Below are 22,866 nucleotides of genomic sequence, written 5' to 3' on the forward strand. Positions count from 1 at the left end.
CTAAGGTTATGAAGTTTAATCAATCAGAATAGAGCTGGAAGGGTCTTTGCAGGTCTTCTAATCCAGCCTCCTGCTCAAGCATATATCATTTCAGACAAATGACTTAACAGTCACTTCTTAAAAACCTCCAGTGATGAAGCACCCATAAGGTCTGAAGACAAGTTGTTCCACTGTTTAACTGTCCTCACTGTTAGGAAGTTTCTCCTTCATTCCTTCATTTTTCAGAAAAAAATAGGCTGAAAAAAGCCCCGAAAATGTGCCTAAAAAAAGCCTCAAAAAAGGCCGAAATAATAATAATAATAATAATAATAATAATAATAATAATAATAATAATAATAATAATAATAATAATAATAATAATAATAATTTTATTTCTATACCGCCCTTCTCCCGAAGGACTCAGGGCGGTGTACAGCCAGTTTAAAAACACAAGACACAACAATAATTAAAAATTAAAATAATTAAATAAATTTGGCTGATTTAAAACTCTAAAAATTAAAATACCCCAATTTAAAATTATTATATTGACAGCCCTGCCTGGTGGAACAACAAGGTCTTCAATGCGCAGCGGAACACCCGGAGGTCGGAGATCTTGCGTATTTCTGGGGGCAGTTCATTCCACAGGGCTGGGGCTCCCACAGAGAAGGCCCTCCCACTGGGTGTCGCCAGCCGACATAACTTGGCTGATGGCACCCTGAGGAGACCCTCTCTGTGGGAACAGACTGGTCGGTGGGAGGCTATTGGTGGCAGAAGATGGTCTCGAAGGTACCCGGGTCCTATGCCATGGAGTGCTTTAAAGGTGGTAACCAACACCTTGAATCGCACCCGGAAGACCACTGGGAGCCAGTGCAGCTCGCGCAGGAGGGGTGTCACACGGGCACAGCGAGTTGCGCCCATAACCACCTGCGTGGCCGCATTCTGGACCAGTTGGAGCCTCCGAGTGCTCTTCAAGGGGAACCCCATGTAGAGAGCATTACAATAGTCCAGCCGGGAGGTGACAAGGGCATGAGTGACCGTGCACAAGGCGTCCCGGTCCAGAAAGGGCTGCAACTGGCGGATCAGGCGAACCTGATAAAAGGCCCCCCTGGCCACGGCCGTCATGTGCTCTTCTAAAGACAGCCATGCATCCAGGAGGACACCCAGATTGCGAGCCCTCTCTGTGGGGGGCAAGGATTCACCCCCAATAGTCAGCGATGGCACCTGCTGACTATATCGGGACACCGGCAACCACAGCCACTCGGTCTTGGATGGGTTGAGTCTGAGCCTGTTCCTCCCCATCCAGGCCCGTACGGCCTCCAGGCAGCGAGACATCACATCAAGGGCATTGTTGGGGTGGTCTGGGGTAGAGATGTACAGCTGAGTATCATCAGCGTACAGGTGACACTTCACCCCAAAACCACGGATGATCTCACCCAGCGGCTTCACATAAATGTTGAACAGAAGAGGCGAGAGGACCGACCCTTGTGGCACTCCCCATGCGAGATGCCTCAAGGTTGACCTCTGCCCCCCTGCCAACACGAACTGCGAGCGGCCGGAGAGGAAGGAAGAGAACCACTGCAAAACGGTGCCCCCTACTCCTAACCCTCTAAACCGCTGCAGCAGGATACCATGGTCGATGGTATCAAAAGCCACTGAGAGATCTAATAGGACTAGGACAGAGGAGCAACCCCTGTCCCGGGCCCTCCAGAGATCATCCACCAACGCGACCAATGCCGTTTCTGTGCTGTGCCCCTGCCTGAAGCCCGACTGGTACGGGTCTAGATAGATAGCTTCATCCAGGTGCCTGGGCAGTTGTCGTGCCACCACACTCTCAACAACCTTCGCCACAAAATGAAGGTTGGAGACCGGACGGTAGTTAACTAATTCAGCCAGGTCCAGGGAAGGCTTCTTGAGGAGGGGCCTCACCACCGCCTCTTTCAAGGTGGCGGGAAAGGCACCCTCACTCAGAGAAGCAGTTATAATCCCCTGGAGCCAGCCTCGTGTAACCTCCCGGGAGGCCAGTACCAACCAGGAGGGACACGGGTCCAATAAACATGTGGCGGCACTAATCCTACCCAGAACCCTGTCCACATCCTCGGGAGCCACAGGATCAAACTCCTCCCAGATAATATTCTCAAGACCTACCCTCGTCTCCTCCCCCGGACTCGCCCAGTCGGAGTCCAAGCCTTCCCGAATCCGAGCGACTTTATCGTGCAGGAATTGCACAAAATCCTCAGCTCGACCCTGCAAGGGATCCTCCCGCACTCCCCCCCGAAGAAGGGAGTGGGTCACCCTAAATAGGGCGGCTGGGCAGTTCTCTGCAGATGCGATAAGAGCGGAAAAATGGTTAGATTTCGCCGCTTTTATCGCCACTAGGTAGGTCTTGATATAAGACCTCACCTGTGTCCGGTCGGAATCAGAATGACTAGTCCTCCAAATGCTCTCTAGGCGTCTTTTCCGACGCTTCATCTCTCTCAGCTCCTCAGAGAACCAAGGAGCCAATTGAGATCGGAATCGGGTCAGAGGCCGCAAGGGCACGACACGATCCAAAGCTCCAGCGGCCGCACTCTCCCAGGCGGCCACCAGCTCTTCAGTCGAGTCGTGTGTCAGGGTCTCAGGAAACGGCCCAAGCTCCATCAGGAACCTTTCTGGATCCATCAGGCGCCTGGGATGGAACCATTTAGTCGGTTCCGTCTCCCTGCGGTGGGGGGAAGTGGTAGGAAAGTCCAAGTGAAGGAGCGAATGATCTGTCCATGACAAGGGTTTAATGTCTAAGTCCCCTCTACCAAGATCATTCAACCACTGACCAGAGATGAAAATCAAGTCCAGAGTGTGTCCTCCTATGTGAGTGGGGCCTTGAACTAACTGGGTCAGGTCCATGGCCGTCATGGAAGCCATGAACTCCCGAGCCACCTCTGACGTCTCACCCGCGGATGGAAGGTTGAAATCCCCCATGACAATAAGTCTGGGGGTATCCACCGCCACCCCGGCGATGATGTCGAGTAGCTCGGGTAGGGTCGCTGCCACGTGGCAGGGAGCCAGGTACGCAGTCAGCAAACCCATCTGCACCCCACGGCCCCACTTCACAAAGAGGGACTCACATCCAGCTATCTGAGGAACAGTGGTCTCCCTTGGACAAAGACTCTCCCTAATAATCAGCGCCACTCCCCCACCCCTCCCCTGGGCCCTTGGCTGATGAAATGCACGAAAACCTGGTGGGCACATTTCAACGAGGGGGACCCCCCCTCTTGGCCCAACCAGGTCTCCGTAATACCTGCCATGTCCGCACCCCCCTCCAATATAAGATCACAGATGAGGGGGGCTTTATTAACAACCGACCTGGCATTACATAACATCAGCCGTGGACCCTGGGCCTGAGACTCTGTACAACCCAGGCCACGAGACGCGCATTGGGGACTGGAGTGCGCAATTGCTCGTAAACAGCGTATGTGCACCCCCGGCACATGATATGGTCCCCTGCGCCCGTCATACCTGCCCCTCCCACTCATTATTTCAATTGCATTGCCCTTCTTGTTATTCCCCTGCTCCCCGGATAAATTTTCTTTCCTGACCCCTCTGCTGCAGCCAATCAACCTGTCACCCCGCTCAGTAGCTATCTGGACCCCCCCAGGTCCACTTTCACAACCCCCTCCCTTCCTCCCGGGTCCCCTTAAAATTTTCTTTAAAAATTTAAATAAAAAACCCCTCAACCCCCTCTTCGCTGCATGGCATCTCTTGGGATTCCAAAATCCGTCATCAAGATAGGCCCTCGATAGCGTGGAGGGCCAGACCTGCGAGAGGGGGGAGTCTCGCAGAGCAAGGAGTTCGGCGGCCGAGTGCATCAAGAACCGGGAAGGGTGAAATGTCCTCTGGCTGAGGTTCCATAGAATAATCTAATCGTCCTAGGGCATGGAGAGGCAGCAACTCAAGACATGGAAAAGCTGGGTTCCACTGTCCTCTCACGACAGTGGGCGAAGTCTCGTGCGATTTTGACAAAACTCAGAAGGTGCTCTCTCCAGGCCATCCTCTCACGATGGCTAGCCAAGATGGAATTGGCTATGGAGAGATTCGATAGTCCATCCGCTCTGGTAGGGGAAACGGCAGTTGAACCAGACTCCCTCAGAATCCATATCAGAATTGTCCATTCTCCACACCTTTCAAGGGCATAGGTGGAATAGAGCCAGTCTAGAAGGCAGAATAGTAACACGGGGAACAGATGATACATGGAAAGCAATAAAGGGAGATGGCTTGCAAGGGAGAAAGTAGCTGGGGTGGTTACCATGATAAGGTCTATACAGGCCAACAAAAAAGGGGGGAGGGGGAATGGCCTAAGGCAGCCCAAGGCCAACCCTCGGCCGTCTTCCAACCTCTCCCACTCCCCAGGTCTTCCAGGTCTTCCAGCGTTTTATACCCCCAATCTACAGCCCCAGTCTCCAATGGGGCCTCCGGATTCCTGCAGCAAAGTGGGACAGCAGAAATAGGCCGCCCTCTAGCAGGTCCGGGGTTTCAAGATAGAAGCCAGCAGCCTCTCACCATAGCGTCCTCTTCGATAGCAGCCAGCTGCTGCCCCCTCGCCTCCACCATCGACCAGTGGCCGCCGACCGCCCCGCGCCCACTGCCAGCGCCGGCGCCGCTTCCCATGGCTCCCACCATACTCCAGGGTCCCCAGGAGCCTCAGGAAACCCCAGGAGAGGCCAGGAATCCAGGGGAGCCACCGCATTGCCGCCGTCGCCACCGCAGAGCTGCCGCCGCCGTCAGTCCATACCGGAGGCCGAGAAAAGCACCGCCAGTCAGATCGCTACCGACGTCATCCCGCGGAGCCTTCAGCAGCCGTTTTTTCCTCGACCCGATGTTCCGGAGGGCAAAAAACCCCTCAATGGGTCGGGGAAAGGTTCCTCTCTCAAGGACTGGGGGCCATGGTGGACAATCGCCCCAGGAACCTCCCAAAATTGCCAGGAATCACCCCATCTGCCGGGAGCGTCTCAGGCTGAATCCTCCATCTTGGACATGCGCAGAAAGCGGATTCTGGATGTTTGCGGGGGTTGCCTCCCAGCCTTGAAATGGGCTGAAAAAAGCCTTGAAATGGCCGAAAAGCCTCAAAACGGGCCAAAAACAGGCCCAAAAAATGGGAGGCCAAAAACTTTTTTTTCCCCTCTTGTAAACTTAGGTGCGTCTTATAGTCAAGTGCATCTTATTGTTCAAAAAATATGATAGGCTTTTTGGCTGCAGCAGCACACTGCTGACTCATGTTTAAGTGTTTCTAGATGTTCATAGATCTGTTTTTTGATTATTTTTTCCAGTATATTCCCAGGTATTGATGTTAGGCTGATTGGTCTATAGTTTTCTGGGTCTGGTTATTTTTTTTCTCTCTCTTTCTCTTTTTGAAAATGGAAACCACACCAGCTCTTTGCCAATCCTCTGGTAGTTCCTCAGTGCTCCAAGACTTTTTTAATGATATGTTACAATGGTTCTGAGATAGCATCTGCCAGTTCCTTCAGAACTCTGGGATGTAATCCATCAGGTCCCAGTGATTTATATTCACCAAGGTCTGACAGGTGTTCTCTTAAGATTTTCTTGCTTATTTTAATTTTTCTTTATATGGAAGCAAAAAAAAGGGGGGGGGAATTGTGTCACTAATTGCTTGATAAAAAAAATAATGAGTTGACTGTTCCCTTTCTTTTTGCAGTGTCCGCGGAAAAGAATTCTGCTCAGTCACCTATCCCTCTTGAGAGAGGGTGCTTTTAAATGAATTAACAATTAAAATGTTACCTTCCTAATAGTATTATGGCTTTTATCCGACTTGTGGCATTAGAATTTCTATAGACTATTATGGACTTCTTTCCTTTTCTGCTTTGCTTTTGCTGGCCTAGTTGGTGAATTCCAGCCTATGATTCAGAAGATCATAATGAATAATGAATAATAATAACAAAAACAATGTAGGTAGCTCGTAGAAGTTGGATTTGAAAGAATTGTTGCTTACATGCAAAAGGGAAGCAAATACTTTGGTCAGATATCAACTTCTTTACTGAATACACTGAAGGAATTAAATCACTTTATAATATTTTGGACAGATTATAATAGTATTCAAAACCTCAAAAGAAACCTCAGCGGGGATTAGTGCCTGCATATTAACAAACTAGTGCAGAAGTATCCATAGGCAGGAGGATCAAAAAATGTTCATGATGATGGCTACAACTATACAATGGAAGCCCCATCTCATTTTATTTATATGCTTTGTGCATGCGGGACATATTAAAAAGTGGAAAAGCTTCAATTGCATGATCAAAACCACCATCTTTGCCTTTTTTGACCCCATCCCCCACCCCACCTTTTAAAACACATACTTCTGTACGGGAAGAGAGATGCTTCCCTGAGAAATGGGGCTTTTCAGCAAGTTTCCTCTGCTACTTGTTTATTGAACTAGATATAGGAAGCATCATCTATATACACACAACTTGCTACGTTCAGAGAATTTACACAGTAAAGCTAAATTGCAGAATGACTACATGGGTCAGAAAAAAATGAGTTTGAGGATAATTAAGTTTTTATAATATAAACAAATAAGTAATTTGAATTTTCATAGGACATGTAAATAAGAGGACATTTTAAAACTTATTCTTCCCTTATCCTAAATTTTGTCTTTCAGAGGCAATTAACAAAGGAAACCCTCTATAGTATGGATTAACCTTTCAGTCCTTGTTAAAAAGGAAAACTCTCAATGCAAACATCTTTTGGAAATGTATCATGTTTAATAAGTTTCTATAATCTGTTTGAAACACACTTTAAAGGAGAAAATGCAACTTAGAAATAAAATAAGGAAAATTAAATTCTTCTGAAATTGCATATACCTTTACAGTATAGTAGCAACTGTATTACACTGCATTATAGTATTTTATTCAATGTGAATATATATGTCAGAGCAAAGTAGTAGTGAGTGCCCAGTGTACCATATGAAATCTGTAGAAATGGTAGAATACTCACATAAATTGGCTTTTTGTAAATTGGTTATTTGTATGATTTTCACAGAGAGCAAACTGAAAGATGCCTTCTCCATCTGCAGAATAACAGCAAACAGAAAAATTTACTGCTCTGTGCCGATCAACCCATGGTCAACTACTGCGGCTTCTCAAAAGGCGTTTAATCAGAAAGAGCTAGAGTTAAAATCAGGTAAGTTAGTCAGCATTCAGGTCATCAGGACATTGTACCATGTGGGAAGAGAAGGGAAGGGAAGGGAGAGGGGAGGGGAAGGGGAAATGAATAGTGAAGCTCTTTCTGCTTGTTTTTTCCCATATCTAAAATTGCTAGTCAGATCTCAGGAAGTCTATTTCACCTCCTAGAGCTTGATTGCCATATTGTAGAAGAGCATGCAGAGTTGGGGGGTGATGTTAAACATGTTATCAGCTTAGAGTTCTTATGTTGCCACAAATGATCCAAGTCCAGCTCCTCTCTTGAATTCCATTAACATTCTTCTAGCTCCAATTTAGTGCTCATCATTAGATGACTAGATTCTTGTATGTAGGCTTGAATAAATCTTCTCTCAGCAATTTAATGTATTGTCCTAATCCTTTGCATCTGCCATTAATCTAATCATTGGGGGCGGACGTGGATTTGGATTATTTGTGGCAACATGAAGGCCTCTGACATGCTGTGCTCCCACAACTCAAAGTGTTTGCATTTTTCCTACACATAACCCTAAAATACATTCACATAGCACGGGTGCAAGCTAAGTCATTCCTCAGTTCAGCCTTTCGAGAACCTTGCTTACATTCACCCACCTTGTCAAATTACTATCAAGATAGTACTTGATTAACAACCTTTTGTTCATTCAAAGTTGCAGTCGATCTCTCTGCTTGGTTCAGAGATTAATCTTCAAGCCAGGAAGGGGCATCCACTTCAGGTGTTTTCAATTTGATCTGGAATTGTTTCAGGTATACTTCAAGCTGTCTTTTATTTCCTGCAAAGCAAGCTACAATGGTATTGTGCAACTGAGCAAACCGATTGAATAGTGTCTTTACCTCAAATAGATCCTGTAACTGTTCTGAGGAATCTAAATCTCTCATGGAAGAGTTGGCGTTGTTATGCATTGTGATTTTTCACATTTTGTTTTATTATGTGGTCATTATTAATTTTACTGTTAAAAACTAATCATATTTTTAATAAATATTTTTTTAAAAATATGTATAATTCTATGCCTTCAAGTCAGTATTGACTCCTGGTGACAGCCTGGACAAATACCTGCAACTTTCTCTGCAAAAGTTCAGAAGTGGAGCCTCCTTCCTAGGGCTGAGAGAAAGTAACTGGCCCAAGGCCCAACACGTTGTCTCTTAAACACTACAGCAAACTGGCTCTCCTATTCTCAGAAAATATTTAATATTGCAAGGATGTTATTATTATCATTGCCTTTGAGTCAGTGTTGATTCCTGATGTCTTCCTGGAAAAATCCATGTAGTTTTCTTGGATAATTTTTGAGAAGTATTTTGCCATTATCTTCTCATGAAGGCTAAGAGAGAGCGGCTGGCCCAAAGTCAGCCCTCTGGCTACATGTTTAAAGCAAGATTAAACTTCACGGTCTCCCAATTTTTAGACTGAGGTTAATTAAATCATATATTACTGATAGCCATATATTTTGAAGTAGATCTGACTATTGTACACATCAGATTTACTGGGGATTATAATTTTAAAACTATAGAAAACAAAATTTAACACAAATGGTGAACAAGTATAACACCATCTTCTCTCCTTCTTACATATCGCAGAATTTCATTACTGTATTTCTAAATGTAGAACAAACATACAGAGAAATTTCTTCTAATTTGATGCTCAGTCCAGAATAATAAACTTCCAGCTTTGGTTTGAATGTAAAATAAATTTTAAAAAGTATCTTACAATGGATGAAGACATACTAAATCCAAGCATTTATTTCTTTTTTTTTTTTTATTGCAAAAGTTTTACAATTACATTTTCACCCCTTTTTTTCACCCCCCCACCTCCCTCCCCAAACTTCCCGTCCTCCCTAGCCCTCCCTAACCCTCCCCCCCAGACTTCCCTATTATATACTCATAACTAATAATACTGATATATATACCTGAACCCATCCCTCCCCCTATATAATTTTCCCTCTTTATCTCTTTACATTAAAATATTTCTAATACATTGTTTTCAAATAAAAGCTATTTGGTACTTTCTAGTTTGGTATTTGTTCTGAACATATTCTATCCACCTTTTCCATTCCCATTCATAAGTCTCTTGTGAACAATCTTTTAAATATGCTGAAATCTTCGCCATCTCTGCAAAACTGGCCATCTTCAAAATCCATTCCTCGATAGTAGGCAAAGCTTCATTCTTCCAATATTTACCTATCAACAATCTTGCTGCTGTTATCATATACAATATTAATTTTATTTCACCCCGTGTAAAACCCTTAACTATACCCAATAAAAACAATTGTGGAGAAAATTGAATTTTTTTCTTCAAAACATTCTGCATGACCCACCATATTTTTATCCAAAAAGCCTTAACTTTCCTACAGGTCCACCAAACATGATAATACGTAGCATCCAAACATTCACATCTCCAACATTTTGGCTGAACATTAGGGTACATACATGACAACTTTTTAGGATCTAGATGCCATCTATAAAACATTTTATAAAAATTTTCCCTCAAATTCTGCGACTGTGTAAATTTAACATTCTGAACCCAAATTTTTTCCCATGTTTCCAACATCACTGGTTCTTCAAAATTTTGTGCCCACTTAATCATACAATCTTTAACTAATTCCGTTTCTGAATCCCTTTCTAGCAAAACATTGTAAAGCCTTTTAATATGCATTGGACCTTTCTCTCTTATATGTCTAACCAATTCTTCCTCATGCAACATAATACCAGTTTTTTGGTCCTCTTTCCATCTCAATTGTAATTGATTATATTGTAACCAGGTTAAATTAATCCCTTCGTCCAACAGTGTCTGCAATGTCTTCAACTGCCATCTGCCCGCATCTGTAAAAAGAACCTCTTTGTATAAAAACCCCCCGAGTGACATTATATTTGTATTCCACAAGGTATGACCAAGATCCATTTTATAATCCCATTTGAGTCGGTGCTTCTTCCAAACTCTCATCAAAGAGTCTCTAAGTATATGACTTTTAAATACTTTATCAACTTTGTCATCATAAAATAGGTAAGCATGCCATCCAAATTCAAGATCAAAACTTTCTGCATTCAATATTCCAGCCTTTTTACTTCCAAACCAATCACTTGTTAAAGTTAAAGCTGCTGCATCATAATATAACTGTAGGTTTGGAAGTTTAAGGCCTCCTCTTTCTGGAACATCTTGCATAATTTTCAATTTCACTCTCGGCTTTTTCTCGTTCCAGACAAACTTATTAAGTCCAGTTTTCCAAACTTTCAGTTGTTTATCACTTTTAAGCACCGGAATCATTTGAAACAAAAACAGAAATCTTGGCAAAATGTTCATCTTAACTGCTGCTATTCTTCCAAGTAAAGACAGTTGCAGCTTTTTCCAAGTCTCCATGTCTTTCTGAACCTCTCGCCACAACACCTCATAGTTATTTTGAAACAATTTCATGTTTGATTCTGCAACCTGAACTCCAAGATATTTTACCTTAGGTACAATTTCAAAACCTGCCCTCCTTTCAAACTCATGTTTACGATCTTGTGTCATATTTTTGACTATCATTTTAGTCTTTTTTGAGTTCACTCTAAAACCTGAAACTCTACCATAGTCTTGTATAATGTCGTTCATCAAGATTATTGATTCCATTGGTTGTGATAGGGTAACCACCAGATCATCTGCAAATGCCTTTATTCTATAATCCTCTTGCCTTATCATTATGCCTTTCAAAATTTTTGAGTCCCGTATTATATTTAGCAAGACTTCCAATGTTAAAATAAATAAAAGAGGGGACAACGGACATCCCTGTCTTGTTCCTTTTTCAATTTTAAACTCTGTCGTCAAACTTCCATTAATAATAATCTGTGCTTTTTGCTCTTGATAAATTGCTGAGATCGCCTGTATAAATTGGTCCCCAAAGCCCATCTTTTTTAAAGTCTTTAGTAGAAAATTCCAATCCACTCTATCAAAGGCCTTCTCCGCATCCAAAAAAACCAGCACTGCAGAAATCTGTTTATTCTTATCAAGATATTCCAATAAGTCTATTACTTGCCTTACATTGTCCTTCATATATCTGCCCTCAATAAATCCCGCTTGGTCCACATGAATCACCTTTTGGATTACTGGCATCAACCTGTTGGCTAATACCTTCGCATAAATTTTATAGTCTGTGTTCAAAAGAGATATTGGTCTGTAGTTCTCTGGTTTTTTAGGACCAACTTGTTCTTTTGGTATCAAAGATATATAAGCAGTTGTCCAGGATGGAGGTATTTTACCCCCTTGTTGAATATTGCAAAATAAATCTCTAAGTTGTCCCACCATTTCAGCTTGTAAAGTTTTGTAATACATTGCAGTCAGACCATCCGTGCCAGGAGCTTTGGCTGTTTTTAGCTGTTTAATTGCTGCTGTTATCTCCTCCTCTGTTATAGGATAATTCATTCTTTCCTTTTGTTGATCAGTAATTTTTGTAACTCTCTTATCCTTTAAATATTTTTCTATAAGTCCATTCTGCACCTCTTCTTTGGCATATAGTTTAGTATAATAATCCACAAAAGCTTCTTTAATTAGTTTTTGTTGAAAGATTTCTTTCCCTCCAATATCAATACTATCAATAGTCCGTATACTTTGTTTTTTCCTCAATGTGTAAGCCAACCATCTGCCCGGTTTGTTAGCGTTGCAAAATGTGTTATGCTTCGCATATTGTAAACTTGTTGCAACTTGTTCCGCCATAAGCATTTGAAATTGGTCTTTCAAAAGTTTTATAGCACTTCGTATTCTTTCATCTGTTGGATTTTTAATAAGTAACTGTTCTTTATTCTTTATTTCCATTTCCAACTCAGATCTTTTCTTTTGTCGGAGCAGTCTATGTTTAGAGTTCATGTAGATTAGTACCCCTCTCATATAAGCTTTACTTGCATCCCAAACAATTTCAATTGGGGTACCTTTATTCAAATTTATTTCAAAAAATTCTTTCAAGTGCTTTTTAAGTTCTATTGTATTTTTTTCATATCTAAACAAGTTCTCATTTAATCTCCAAGAACGTCTCTCAACCTTATCCATCTCAATTTCTATCCATACAGGGCTATGGTCAGTCAGAGTTCTTGGAAAAATCTTTGTTCTTTTTGTCTTAACAAGTAGATCATTTGACAACAGGATAAAATCAATCCTAGAAAAAGATCTATGTCTATCCGAAAAAAAAGTATAGTCCAATTCATTTGGATTATGTATTCTCCAAACATCTTTTAATTCCATATCTTCTTTCATATCAAAAAAAGTCTGTGGTAATCTAATTCTAGACTTTGCCAAGCTCTTTTTATCTAGTTTAGAATCAATTACTCCATTCCAGTCTCCCATAATTAAAATAGATCTATAGTCCCATTGCAATATTTTAGTATGTAACATCTTGTAAAAATAATCCTGTTGTTGGTTGGGAGCATAAATTCCAATCAAAAGAATTTGACCATTTGCTGTGAGCAATTCAATTGCTACAAACCTACCATCTTGATCTGCTTCTATAACTTTCGCTGTTAATTTTTTATTTACATAAATAACCACACCATTCTTTTTCTGCGAAGTTGAAGATATATAATGTGCTCCTAGTTTTGAATTTATCAAATATTTTTGATCTTGAGTTGTGATATGCGTTTCTTGTAAACATATTATATCATTATTAAATTGTTTCAAATATGTAAATAATTTCTTCCTTTTCTGTGCTGAATTCAACCCATTGACATTCCAAGATAGACACTTAAAGGTCATCAGCCTCTTTCTGGAGCACAGAGCAAAATATTTGAAGTTCATCCGAGAGCTTCGATCTCGCTCCTCCCATAGCTCCACTCTCTTGTACGATACTCTTAACTGCCTTCTTGTCTTGTCTTTCCTGTTGTTGTTGTTGCTTTTGTTTAAGTAGCTTGGATTGGGCTCTAGTTATACGTTGATCTTTAACTTCTGTCAACTGAATCAAATCCAAAATTGGAGAAGAATCCAACAAGGGCTCACTCAGAAAACCTCCTTCTGCACCTTGCACTACTTCTAATTCCTGCTTGGACTGTTCTTGCAATTGCCTCTCTTCACTCTCTTTAATCTCCAAAACTGTGGATGTACGTGGAGATGGTGTTCTTTCCTTAAGAATAGTAGTGTAAAAGTGTTGTGCCTTCTCCACGGTATTCAACCGATACCCTTCTCCCTTGTATCTAAAAATTAACCCAGCTGGTGCGTCCCACCGGAAGGGTATCTGTAAATTTCTCAGTTCCTTAACAAGAAAACCAAATTCTTTTCTGGCTTTCAGCATTTTAGGAGGTAATTCTTTAAAGATTTGAAGTCGTGAACCCCCCACTTGTACAGAAGTATAAAAAGATTTTTGCAGGATATCATTTCTAATTCCTCTTTCTGTAAAGTATATGACCACATCTCTAGGCAGTTGTCTTTGTCTGGCCACCCAAGAGTTCACTCTATAGATTTTATCTATTTTGTGAAATACCACATCAGGATTAACTTGTAGAATCTTGGCCAAGGCTTCAGAACAAACTTGTCTCAAATCCTGTCTCTCCTCCTCTCGAATTCCCCGAAGCCGTATGGCGAATTCCATCGCCCGGAATTGTATCATAACAATCTCATCATCAATTCTCTGCATTTTATTATCAACTTCATCAATTTTATAATCATTGTCTTTCATCTTGACATTAACTTCTGATTTGAATTCTTCAACTTTATAATCAACTTTCCCAATAAATTCTGCCAGGCCAGACGCCACTTCTGATATTTTTTTGGTCACCTTATTTTGATTCTGTTTCACCATGTCTTTGACTTCATTAATTTCCTGCATAAGTTCCTGATGTGATTTTTGAAATTTATCATCTATCTACTGTTGACATTTTTGAAATTTGTCATCCAGAGTTTTAGAAATAAATTCTTTTAAATCTCCCACATCAAATTCTTTTTTCTGAGTTTGTAGCTGTTGAGCAGGGGGAAGTTGCGTTTGCTGTTTGTGTGTGGGGGATCCCCCCCTAATGCCTTCCCTTCCTGCTTCTTTGAAGCCATCCTGGCTCGTGATCTAGTTTTTCTAAAGAGGGAAGTTCCTTTTCCTTTCCCTCCTGCACAAAGACTTCTAAAAAAGTCCCCCAGATTTGATCAAACAAGGGTTAAAATAAAGCAGAGTCCAATATTGAAAAGGGAAAAAAATTTCCCAGTTATTTCTCTTATAACAAGCAAGGCAGCTTAGTAGCAACTTGGAAACTTTGTAGCAAAACAAAATAACTTCACCAATCCACACTCGCTGGCTCGTTAACTCTGAAGCTAGGCGCCATGTTTTTTCAAAGCACTTTCACTCATTCGCATTGTCTCAGATTGAAAAGTCAACAAAGTGCTAATACTTGCGTTTCCAAATTTCAGGATTCAGGTAGTTTCGCTGTTTATTAAAGCTGGTTCTTTCGCTTTAAGTTTCCTGCAGCCGGCTTGTTCTGCAGGAGCAGAATCGTCCCACGCCGCCCGGAGTCTCAGCAGGTTGGAAGGGAGCAGCGCCTGTTTCCTCCCCAGAAACGATTCCCTGGGGGGTTACAGGGGCTCGACCTGTGCCCTGCTATCTCTCCTCCAACAATCCTCAGGATTTTGAAGTTTTCGAGCCGCTTCTCGATCGCGAAGCGGCTCTACAGGCGGCGGGGCTGGCGGAGCTTCAAAGAGCGCCGCCGTCGCCGAAGACAAGGAAACCGGAAGTCCAAGCATTTATTTCTTGATTAATGGCTAAAAGGAAACCAATTGGACAAATATTGTGTCAAACAGGGAAGATGGCAATCTTGGACATGAAATCAAAGCCTACTCTTTGGTACATGCATGTAATGTCAAACCACAAAAGGGGCAGGGCTTTAGCCATGCTATGGCAGCCATCATCTTGCCTGTTTTGAAATACACACCCTCCAATGCCACTCTACAGTATAAGGCATTAATTTGTGTGTGTTCAAAAAGAATTCACTGAAAATCAGGATTCCTTGTATATAATTATTGATTTTCCTTGATCAATTGGGTAAAAGAACTTTCAGGCTCACAAGGGAAGAGCTTGTATTATAAGCAATACTAACAGAATAACAGAGTTGGAAGGGACCTGGGAGGTCTTCTAGTCCAAGCCCCTGCTCAAGCAGGAGACCCTATACCCATGATGGCGAACCTATGGCATACGTGCTGGAAGTGGCATGCAGAGCCATCTCTCTGGGCACGCCAGCCATCGCCTGTTGCTCTTCCCGGTTCCAGCATGCACATCTGTGCCGGCCAGCTGGTCTTCACGTGCACAGGAGCACTGGAAACCAGAAAAACAGCTCCCTGGCGCGCATGCGCACACTGAGAAACTGAGCTTTTGGCTTTAGGTGCATACATGCATGTCGGCCAGCTAATCTTTGCACACGCATGCATGCATGCCAGAAACCAGAAGACCAGGTGATTGTCGCGCATGCGCACACCAGAGACCGGAAGTTCAGCTTCTCTGTGCAGCTGAGAGCTGCTCTTCCAGCTTCTGGCGCTCACCCCACGCGCACCTGTGCGTTTTGGCATTTGGTGCTGAAAAGGTTCACCAACACTGCCCTCTACTATTTCAGACAAATGTTTCTCCAATCTGGAGAACCCACAATTTCTGAAGGTAAGATGTTCTATTGATTAATTATTGTAACTGTCAGGAAATTTCTCCTTATTTCTAAGTTTTTTTGAAATTAATTAATTAATGTTATTAGTTGATAGTTTAGAACCCTTTCCAACCCTTAGAATTAATGCCAACATGGAATTAAATCCTTGTTGGATTGTTCCAAAGTTGCTCACCTTTCCTCTCAATGTTGGAGTGGGTTGGCAAGTTTTTAAACATTTGGGGAGAGGTTGACAGAAGTTGGGATTTATGAACGAGAACATTCAGTTTACAAATCATTCAGTCTTCTTAAAGAAAATTTTTTTTTAATTTGATTTGATTTATATGCTGCTCTTCTCCAGAGACTCAGGGCAGCTTACAATGCGTTAAGCAATAGCCTTCATACTTTTGTATATTTTATACAAAGTCAGATTATTGCCCCCACAAACTGGGTTCTCAATTTACCTACCTTAGAAAGGATGGAAGGCTGAGTCAACCTTGAGCCTGGTGAGATTCGAACTTACTAATTGCAGACAGCTGGAGTTAAATTACAATGCATTAGTCTGCTGAGCTATCCAGGCTCTTTATTTAAGCTTGTTGTAAAGAAAATTTAATAATTTAAGAAAATTCTCTTTAAACAAAGTTACTAAAATCAAGTTTGGCATAATCAGTCTGGATTTCTCTTTTGTTTATAGGCAATAACACTCTACTGGGATTCAGTTTCAACTATGATGTGGCAGAATGGCATCATGGAGATTAGAAAGTGGAATTTGCCTCTGTCAGAGAATTTGACCTCAAATATACAATTTACATTGTAAAGATTTTGCGAGACGTTCATGATGACACATGAATATATATTTGTTATCCAGATAATAAAACGTTTTTTTAATCTCAATGCAAAACATCAGCAAACAGGCAAGACAAGAGAATTAAAAGGGAGTCCCATAGTCAAGACAGCAGGCTAATTATTAGTGATTTTCAATTTAAGGAAAGTGCAATCAAAGACGTTATTCCTGTAGCAACAGTCAACTTTTCAAATTACGGTGTTATAAATTATGAATCCCTCTACAATGTTATACCTATGTACAATGTTTCCTGCTCGTAAGGCAGGATAAACCAGTAATAAATTTCCTTCACTTATTAATGCATATGTATGGATTATATTAGGGTGAGCATCTTTACACAGTCCCTTTTACAATCTTTTAATACTTGATCATCCCAATGAATCGATGATCCAAAATCCACAGTATTCCCCAAAATAAAACACAAAATTATTATCCCTCAGCAGGAGGAGAATACATGATTCTATGAAACATATCATCAAACTGTAGGTAGTGTAGAAATTATTATTAATGACAAGCATTTCCTTATTAACACGAAGCATTTTTGTTCAATTTCTTTGACTTTTTTTAGTCCAGCTGTTGTTAGACTGGACTTTTTTTCACTGGACTTTTTTTAAAAAAGTCCAGATTGGTGTTGATCCTCTTAGTAAAAGATATTTTATTTTAGAAAGTTTCATCTCAACTGCTGCCAATCATTTCACTTGCACTTCTGAACTGGTAGGAAAAGTAGATTTCACACCTGCTTCTACATTATTGTTTACAATGTAGTTGGCAACTTTTCTCATTTCAGATTGATAGCTATGTGAGAGAAGACTGTGCCCCCTCCTTGCAAAATGCCTGAACAGCTGAGTTATAGAAGCTGAACATAGCTTGACTTGTTCTCCCTCTTCCCCCCCCCTTTAAATGTCTACTTCAATCATGCTAAGGAAGAAACAATTGGTACTTACCTCATTAGTTTAGCCCACGTCCACTGCTACCTTGAGTGATTTCTAATATACCAGCTGAGCTTCCACTTATAGCTCAATTTTTTCTTTTTACTGTGGCATCACATTCCTAAACCACACAGAACAGGAAAGGGCTGTTGATTTGCATATTCTGCATCATCTCAAATCTTGTAAACTGCTGTTTTTGGTAATTTCTCTTCAACACAACCATACAAGCATCTGGTTTACATTAATAAGCTTGGCAATGTTTTAAATAGCAGGTATGTCAGGTGTAACATTTTTAATTTACAGTATATCACAGAAGTGAGTACACCCCCTCACATTTTCTAAATATTTAAGTATATCTTTTCATGTGACAACACTGAAGAAATGACACTTGGCTACAGTATAAAGTAATGAGTATATACAGCTTATATAACAGTGTAAATGTGCTGTCCCCTCAAAATAACACAACATACAGCCATTAATGTTTAAACTGCTGGCAACAAAAGTGAGTACACCCTTAATTGATAATGTCCAAATGGGGCCCAGAGTGTCAATATTTTGTGTGGTCACCATTATTTTCCAGTACTGCCTTAACCCTCTTGGGCATAGAGTTCATCAGAGCTTCACAGGTTGCCACTGGAGTCCTCTGCCACTCCTCCATGACGACGTCACAGAGCTGGTGGATGTTAGAGACCTTGCGCACCTCCACCTTCCATTTCAGGATGCCCCACAGATGCTCAATAGGGTTTAGGTCTGGAGACATGCAGGACATAAGGATCGATCACCTTTACCCTCAGTTTCTTTAGCAAGGCAGTGGTTGATTTGGAGGTGTGTTTGGGGTTGTTATCATGTTGAAATACTGCCCTGCAGCCCAGTCTCTGAAGGAAGGGGATCATGCTCTGCTTCAGTATGTCACAGTACATGTTGGCATTCATGGTTTCCTCAATGAACTGTAGCTCCCCAGTGCCAGCAGCATTCATGCAGCCCCAGACCATGACATTCCCACCACCATGCTTGACTGTAGGCAAGACACACTTGTCTTTGTACTCCTCACCTGGTTGCCACCACACACGCTCAAAATTCAAAAAGAATTCACTGAAAATCAGGATTCCTTGTATATAATTATTGATTTTCCTTGATCAATTGGGTAAAAGAACTTTCAGGCTCACAAGGGAAGAGCTTGTATTATAAGCAATACTAACAGAATAACAGAGTTGGAAGGGACCTGGGAGGTCTTCTAGTCCAACCCCCTGCTCAAGCATGAGACCCTATACCTGTGATGGCGAACCTATGGCATACGTGCTGGAAGTGGCATGCAGAGCCATCTCTCTGGGCACGCCAGCCATCACCTGTTGCTCTTCCCGGTTCCAGCATGCACATCTGTGCCGGCCAGCTGGTCTTCTGGTTGCCACCACACATGCTTGACACCATCTGAACCAAATAAGTTTATCTTTGTCTCATTGGACCACAGGACATGGTTCCAGAAATCCATGTCCTTAGTCTGCTTGTTTGCAGCAAACCGTTTGAGGACTTTCTTGTGCATCATCTTTAGAAAAGGCTTCCTTCTGGGACAACAGCTCTGCAGACCAATTTGATGAAGTGTGTGGCGTATGGTCTGAGTACTGACCGGTTGACCCCCCACCCCTTCAACCTCTGCAGTAATGCTGGCAGCACTCATACATCTATTTCCCAAAGCCATCCTCTGGATATAACACTGAGCATGGGCACTCAACTTCTTTGGTCGACCATAGTGAGGCCTGTTCTAGGTGGAACCTGTCCTGTTAAACTGATGTATGGTCTTGGCCACCATGCTGCAGCTCAGTTTCAGGGTCTTGGCAATCTTCTTATAGCCTAGGCCATCTTTATGTAGAGCAACAATTCATTTTTTCAGATCCTCAAGAGAGTTAATTGCTAAGAGGTGCCATGTTGAACTTCTAGTGAACAGTATGAGAGAGTGAGAGCCATAAATGCAACATACCTGCTCCCCCTTCACACCTGAGACCTTGTACCACTAACAAGTCACATGGGGGCTAAGATGTTTTGATATTTTTGGAACTATAGAATGGGAAATTCTTATTGTTTCTTATTTATTTACATGTTACATTTATATGTCACCCTTTTCCATGATAACTCTATCCTGGGGCTCTGATCGGCTGTTCTGATTTCAAGACCAGAGGAAAGAACCCAGATAATTCCTAGTGTATACAAAAGGAGCTGTGTTATTGTTTATGAAACCACATTTGTCCGAGGTGGTAGCAGTGGTGGAAATAGTTATACCTTTTTCTCAACAAGCATTGGAACACTGATGGAATTAGGTGTGTGCCTTTACTTGGCCTGAAATTTTGTCAAATTATATTATTTCCTTTGCATGGGCTGATTCAGTACAGTCTGGTCAATTTCATCCTGCTTGTGTTGAAATGAATAACTTTCCTTTCTTTTGAGCTAGAAAGCTTTAAAGAGATATTGTTTAAGGGCAGGAATAGTTCTTAGGCTTGACAAGCTCGTGTAAAATGGGGGAGTGGCGCTTGTTACATATATGAGGTAAAATAAATTGAAGTGGGCTTTCATTAATACAGTAGTACAGTCAATAATACAGTAACAAACCAGTTGTTTACTTAATAATTGTAAGGAATGAGTAGGATATAAGGGAGGGAAATGTGAAACATATTAATAATGCAAATATGGGGCTGGACTTCAAAGTACATTCAGATGGAATTGAAGTTAACCAATATCCTGTTGAACCAAACTGAGGTAAATCAAAATACTTTTGAAGATAAATTTCAAAAAATGATCTGTAGCTTCAATGCACACATTCACAAAACACCTATGCCTTTTATTCTTGGCAAACAGATTGCATTCTAAGCTTGATCATCAAACATGTGTTATGACATAGAACTAAATAGTTCATATAATGAGTTACATATTGTCCAGTCTCCACACACACACATACACACACATACACATATTCCTTAACCAGGGCGAAATGCTCCCGGTTTGGACCGGCCCGGGCAAGTAGGTAGTAATGGCTGCGGGCAGTTCGGAGAACCGGTAGCAAAAATCCCTGCCCCCACCCCCCATGCCCAGCTGAGCCGCGCGATCATCAGAGCCTTTTTTTTCTTTTAAATGGCTCTGACCAGCCAAGCTCTGATAATCCCAGCTTAGTTGCCTGCTAATTAGGCAACTCAGCTTGGATTGCCAGAGCCATGTAAAAGAAAAAAACTTTTTTCCTTTTAAATGGCTCTGCCTGCTAATCGGTAGCAAAAATCCCTCCCCTTCCCCCCCTCAGCTTGCTTACTTTAGCTGCTGGTTGCAATGCCTTGCTGTAATCCCTGCAATCCATTGCATCAGCAAGCAACTGAATCTCCCTGCCTGCAATCAAGCAGGCAGGGAGTTGTGGACTTCAACTCCCATAATTCCTCAGCCAGCAAAGCAAAACTGGCTGAGGAATTCTGGGAGTTGAAGTCTACAAGTCTTAAAGTTGCCAAGGTTGGAGACCCCTGTTCAATTGGGTAAGTTTTTTTCCCCTTTGGGAGCTTTAAAAAAATAGTTAATTGGGGGGTTTTTTAGTTGTTCTTTTTTTAGAGCTGGCCATTTAAAGTTTAGGAAGTTTTAAATTTAGCTGCTTTTATATAAAAATAAAAATAAAATAAAATAAAATAATATTTGTGCAGCTTTCTGAGATTTAGTGTGTTTCTGTAGTGTTTCACTCTAACTACACAATCACACAAAATCTCACAAAGCTGTATGTGGAATTTTGTGTGTGTAAAGTGTGAAAGTTGGTTTTTTTGGGCTTTTTGTGGCTGTGTGAGGTTCCTGCTTGTTGCAGGGGCCATTTTGGGTCTAGCACAGCTGCTTTTATATTGTGAGTGAGCTAGTTGTGTTATGTTGTGTTTTGTAGGTTAAAAAAGGGCAAAGAAGTGACATTGACTTGGCCACGCCCACCTGACCAACAAGCCCCACCCTCTCAGTTACCTTACCACCAAGCCACGCCCACTAATTAAGCCACGCCTACAGAACCATTAGCAAAAATTTTAGATTTCACCCCTGTCCTTAACCCATTTAAAATGAAAATTTAGGGTCTGTTATACATTATTGTTCAGTCCTACTGTTTTTGCTTGTTTGTTTGTTTGTTTTTACAACTCAGTTAAGCCAAAACTCTTTTTTTTGGAGTACAATTTTTAATTCTTAATTACATGAAAAGATAACTTTACTGGGACAGGCAGTCTTTCTGGCTTGAAAACATATCTTGTAAGGTGTCTGTTGGTTAACTTAAACAGATATTTTTTAGGTGATTATATGACCAAATGTGATTTTCAGTAAAAAGTATGAAGTAACCTGTATAAGACCTGATCAGTGTATTTTGTAAGTATATAAGATTTGCTGATGCTAAGTAGAAAAATACCTTGTAGTCAAAGAAAGTTAACATGCAGGTTTTGTTTCACCCTGCAATGTTCATCTTGCAAAATAGATACTGTAAGCTTTATGATATAGCCTCCAGATATGTGAAAATATTCCACCTTCTTTTTTATGATTTGAATAATTTTCTGAATATGTATTGTCCATTTTAATAATTAGTACTGGATTTTTTTCTTAGTGTATCATACACAGTGAATTTGTCTGTCTTCCATTGTTGAATAATATTCTGTTTAGGTTCAGCATCCATTTGATCATGTAATTTTTAATATATTTAGTCTCTGAATCATATTTCAGAAGCAACTTATATATAAGCTGTCAACGTTCCAATTGCCAAACCCAACCAAAGCAAGCACAGTCGAGACAATCTCAATGTCAACCACAATCTCTGAATGCAAAACTTTATTAAGTACATCATTTCAGCACTGATGACGGCAAAACCAGATCTAGCTAATTACTGCACAAACCCATATAATTAAAGTATAGGATTCTCCCTCCGCCTATTAGTGCAGGTCACATTGTCCAATTGAATGCCATTGTATTTTTATGAGAAAAAGTCTTTGGTTTTGGCAAACTCCTGCTGAAGCGTCCTTCTCTCTCACGCCTTGTCTTCTTGATGTCTGGAGCCTACATTGCATTTCACCCTTCCCTCCCCCCTGGATTCATTGGCAAGCAATAATGTCACAACAGCAAAAACATGCTTTGAACTTGACATAAGCCTTTGAAAATGTTCTGTCATGCTTTATAAGTATTTCAAATTCAATTAACCTCTAAACATAATGTCTTGATTTTCTAATCCCTTTGAGATTATACTGTTCATTTGAAGCGAGGATCTCATTGAATAATCTGGCAAGTCCCTCCCTGTCACATAGCTGGATCAGTTTACCAAGGCCACCTTGCCCCATGGATTTTAAAATTCCGTATTAATGTCAATTGGCCACCAAGCCAAGGACAAACAGAGGATCCT

The 22,866-nt window shown here is 41.4% G+C and overlaps 1 protein-coding gene and 1 long non-coding RNA gene across 2 annotated transcripts in view; one reads left to right on the forward strand and one right to left on the reverse strand.

The window, feature by feature from the left end:
* LOC117665646 (cytosolic phospholipase A2 epsilon-like) overlaps positions 1–17,733 on the reverse strand; it is a 57,890-nt gene extending 40,157 nt beyond the window's left edge. Inside the window, exons 1-3 of the mRNA XM_034417785.3 lie at positions 17,505–17,733; positions 7,755–7,933; positions 6,961–7,033 (exon numbers count right to left, since the gene is read on the reverse strand). Of these exons, the coding sequence (XP_034273676.2) occupies positions 6,961–7,033 (73 nt within the window). The 5' untranslated portion in view covers positions 7,755–7,933; positions 17,505–17,733. The remainder of the gene's footprint in view (positions 1–6,960; positions 7,034–7,754; positions 7,934–17,504) is intronic.
* Positions 15,644–16,855, forward strand: LOC117665647 (uncharacterized). The gene is made up of 2 exons (XR_004591423.3): positions 15,644–15,736; positions 16,411–16,855. It is a non-coding gene; the product is annotated as an uncharacterized LOC117665647 (long non-coding RNA).
* Positions 17,734–22,866: the final 5,133 nt, after the last annotated feature.

The sequence above is a fragment of the Pantherophis guttatus genome, chromosome 1 (assembly GCF_059756535.1).
Source record: "Pantherophis guttatus breed Tessera chromosome 1, ASM5975653v1, whole genome shotgun sequence".
NCBI lineage: Eukaryota > Metazoa > Chordata > Lepidosauria > Squamata > Colubridae > Pantherophis > Pantherophis guttatus.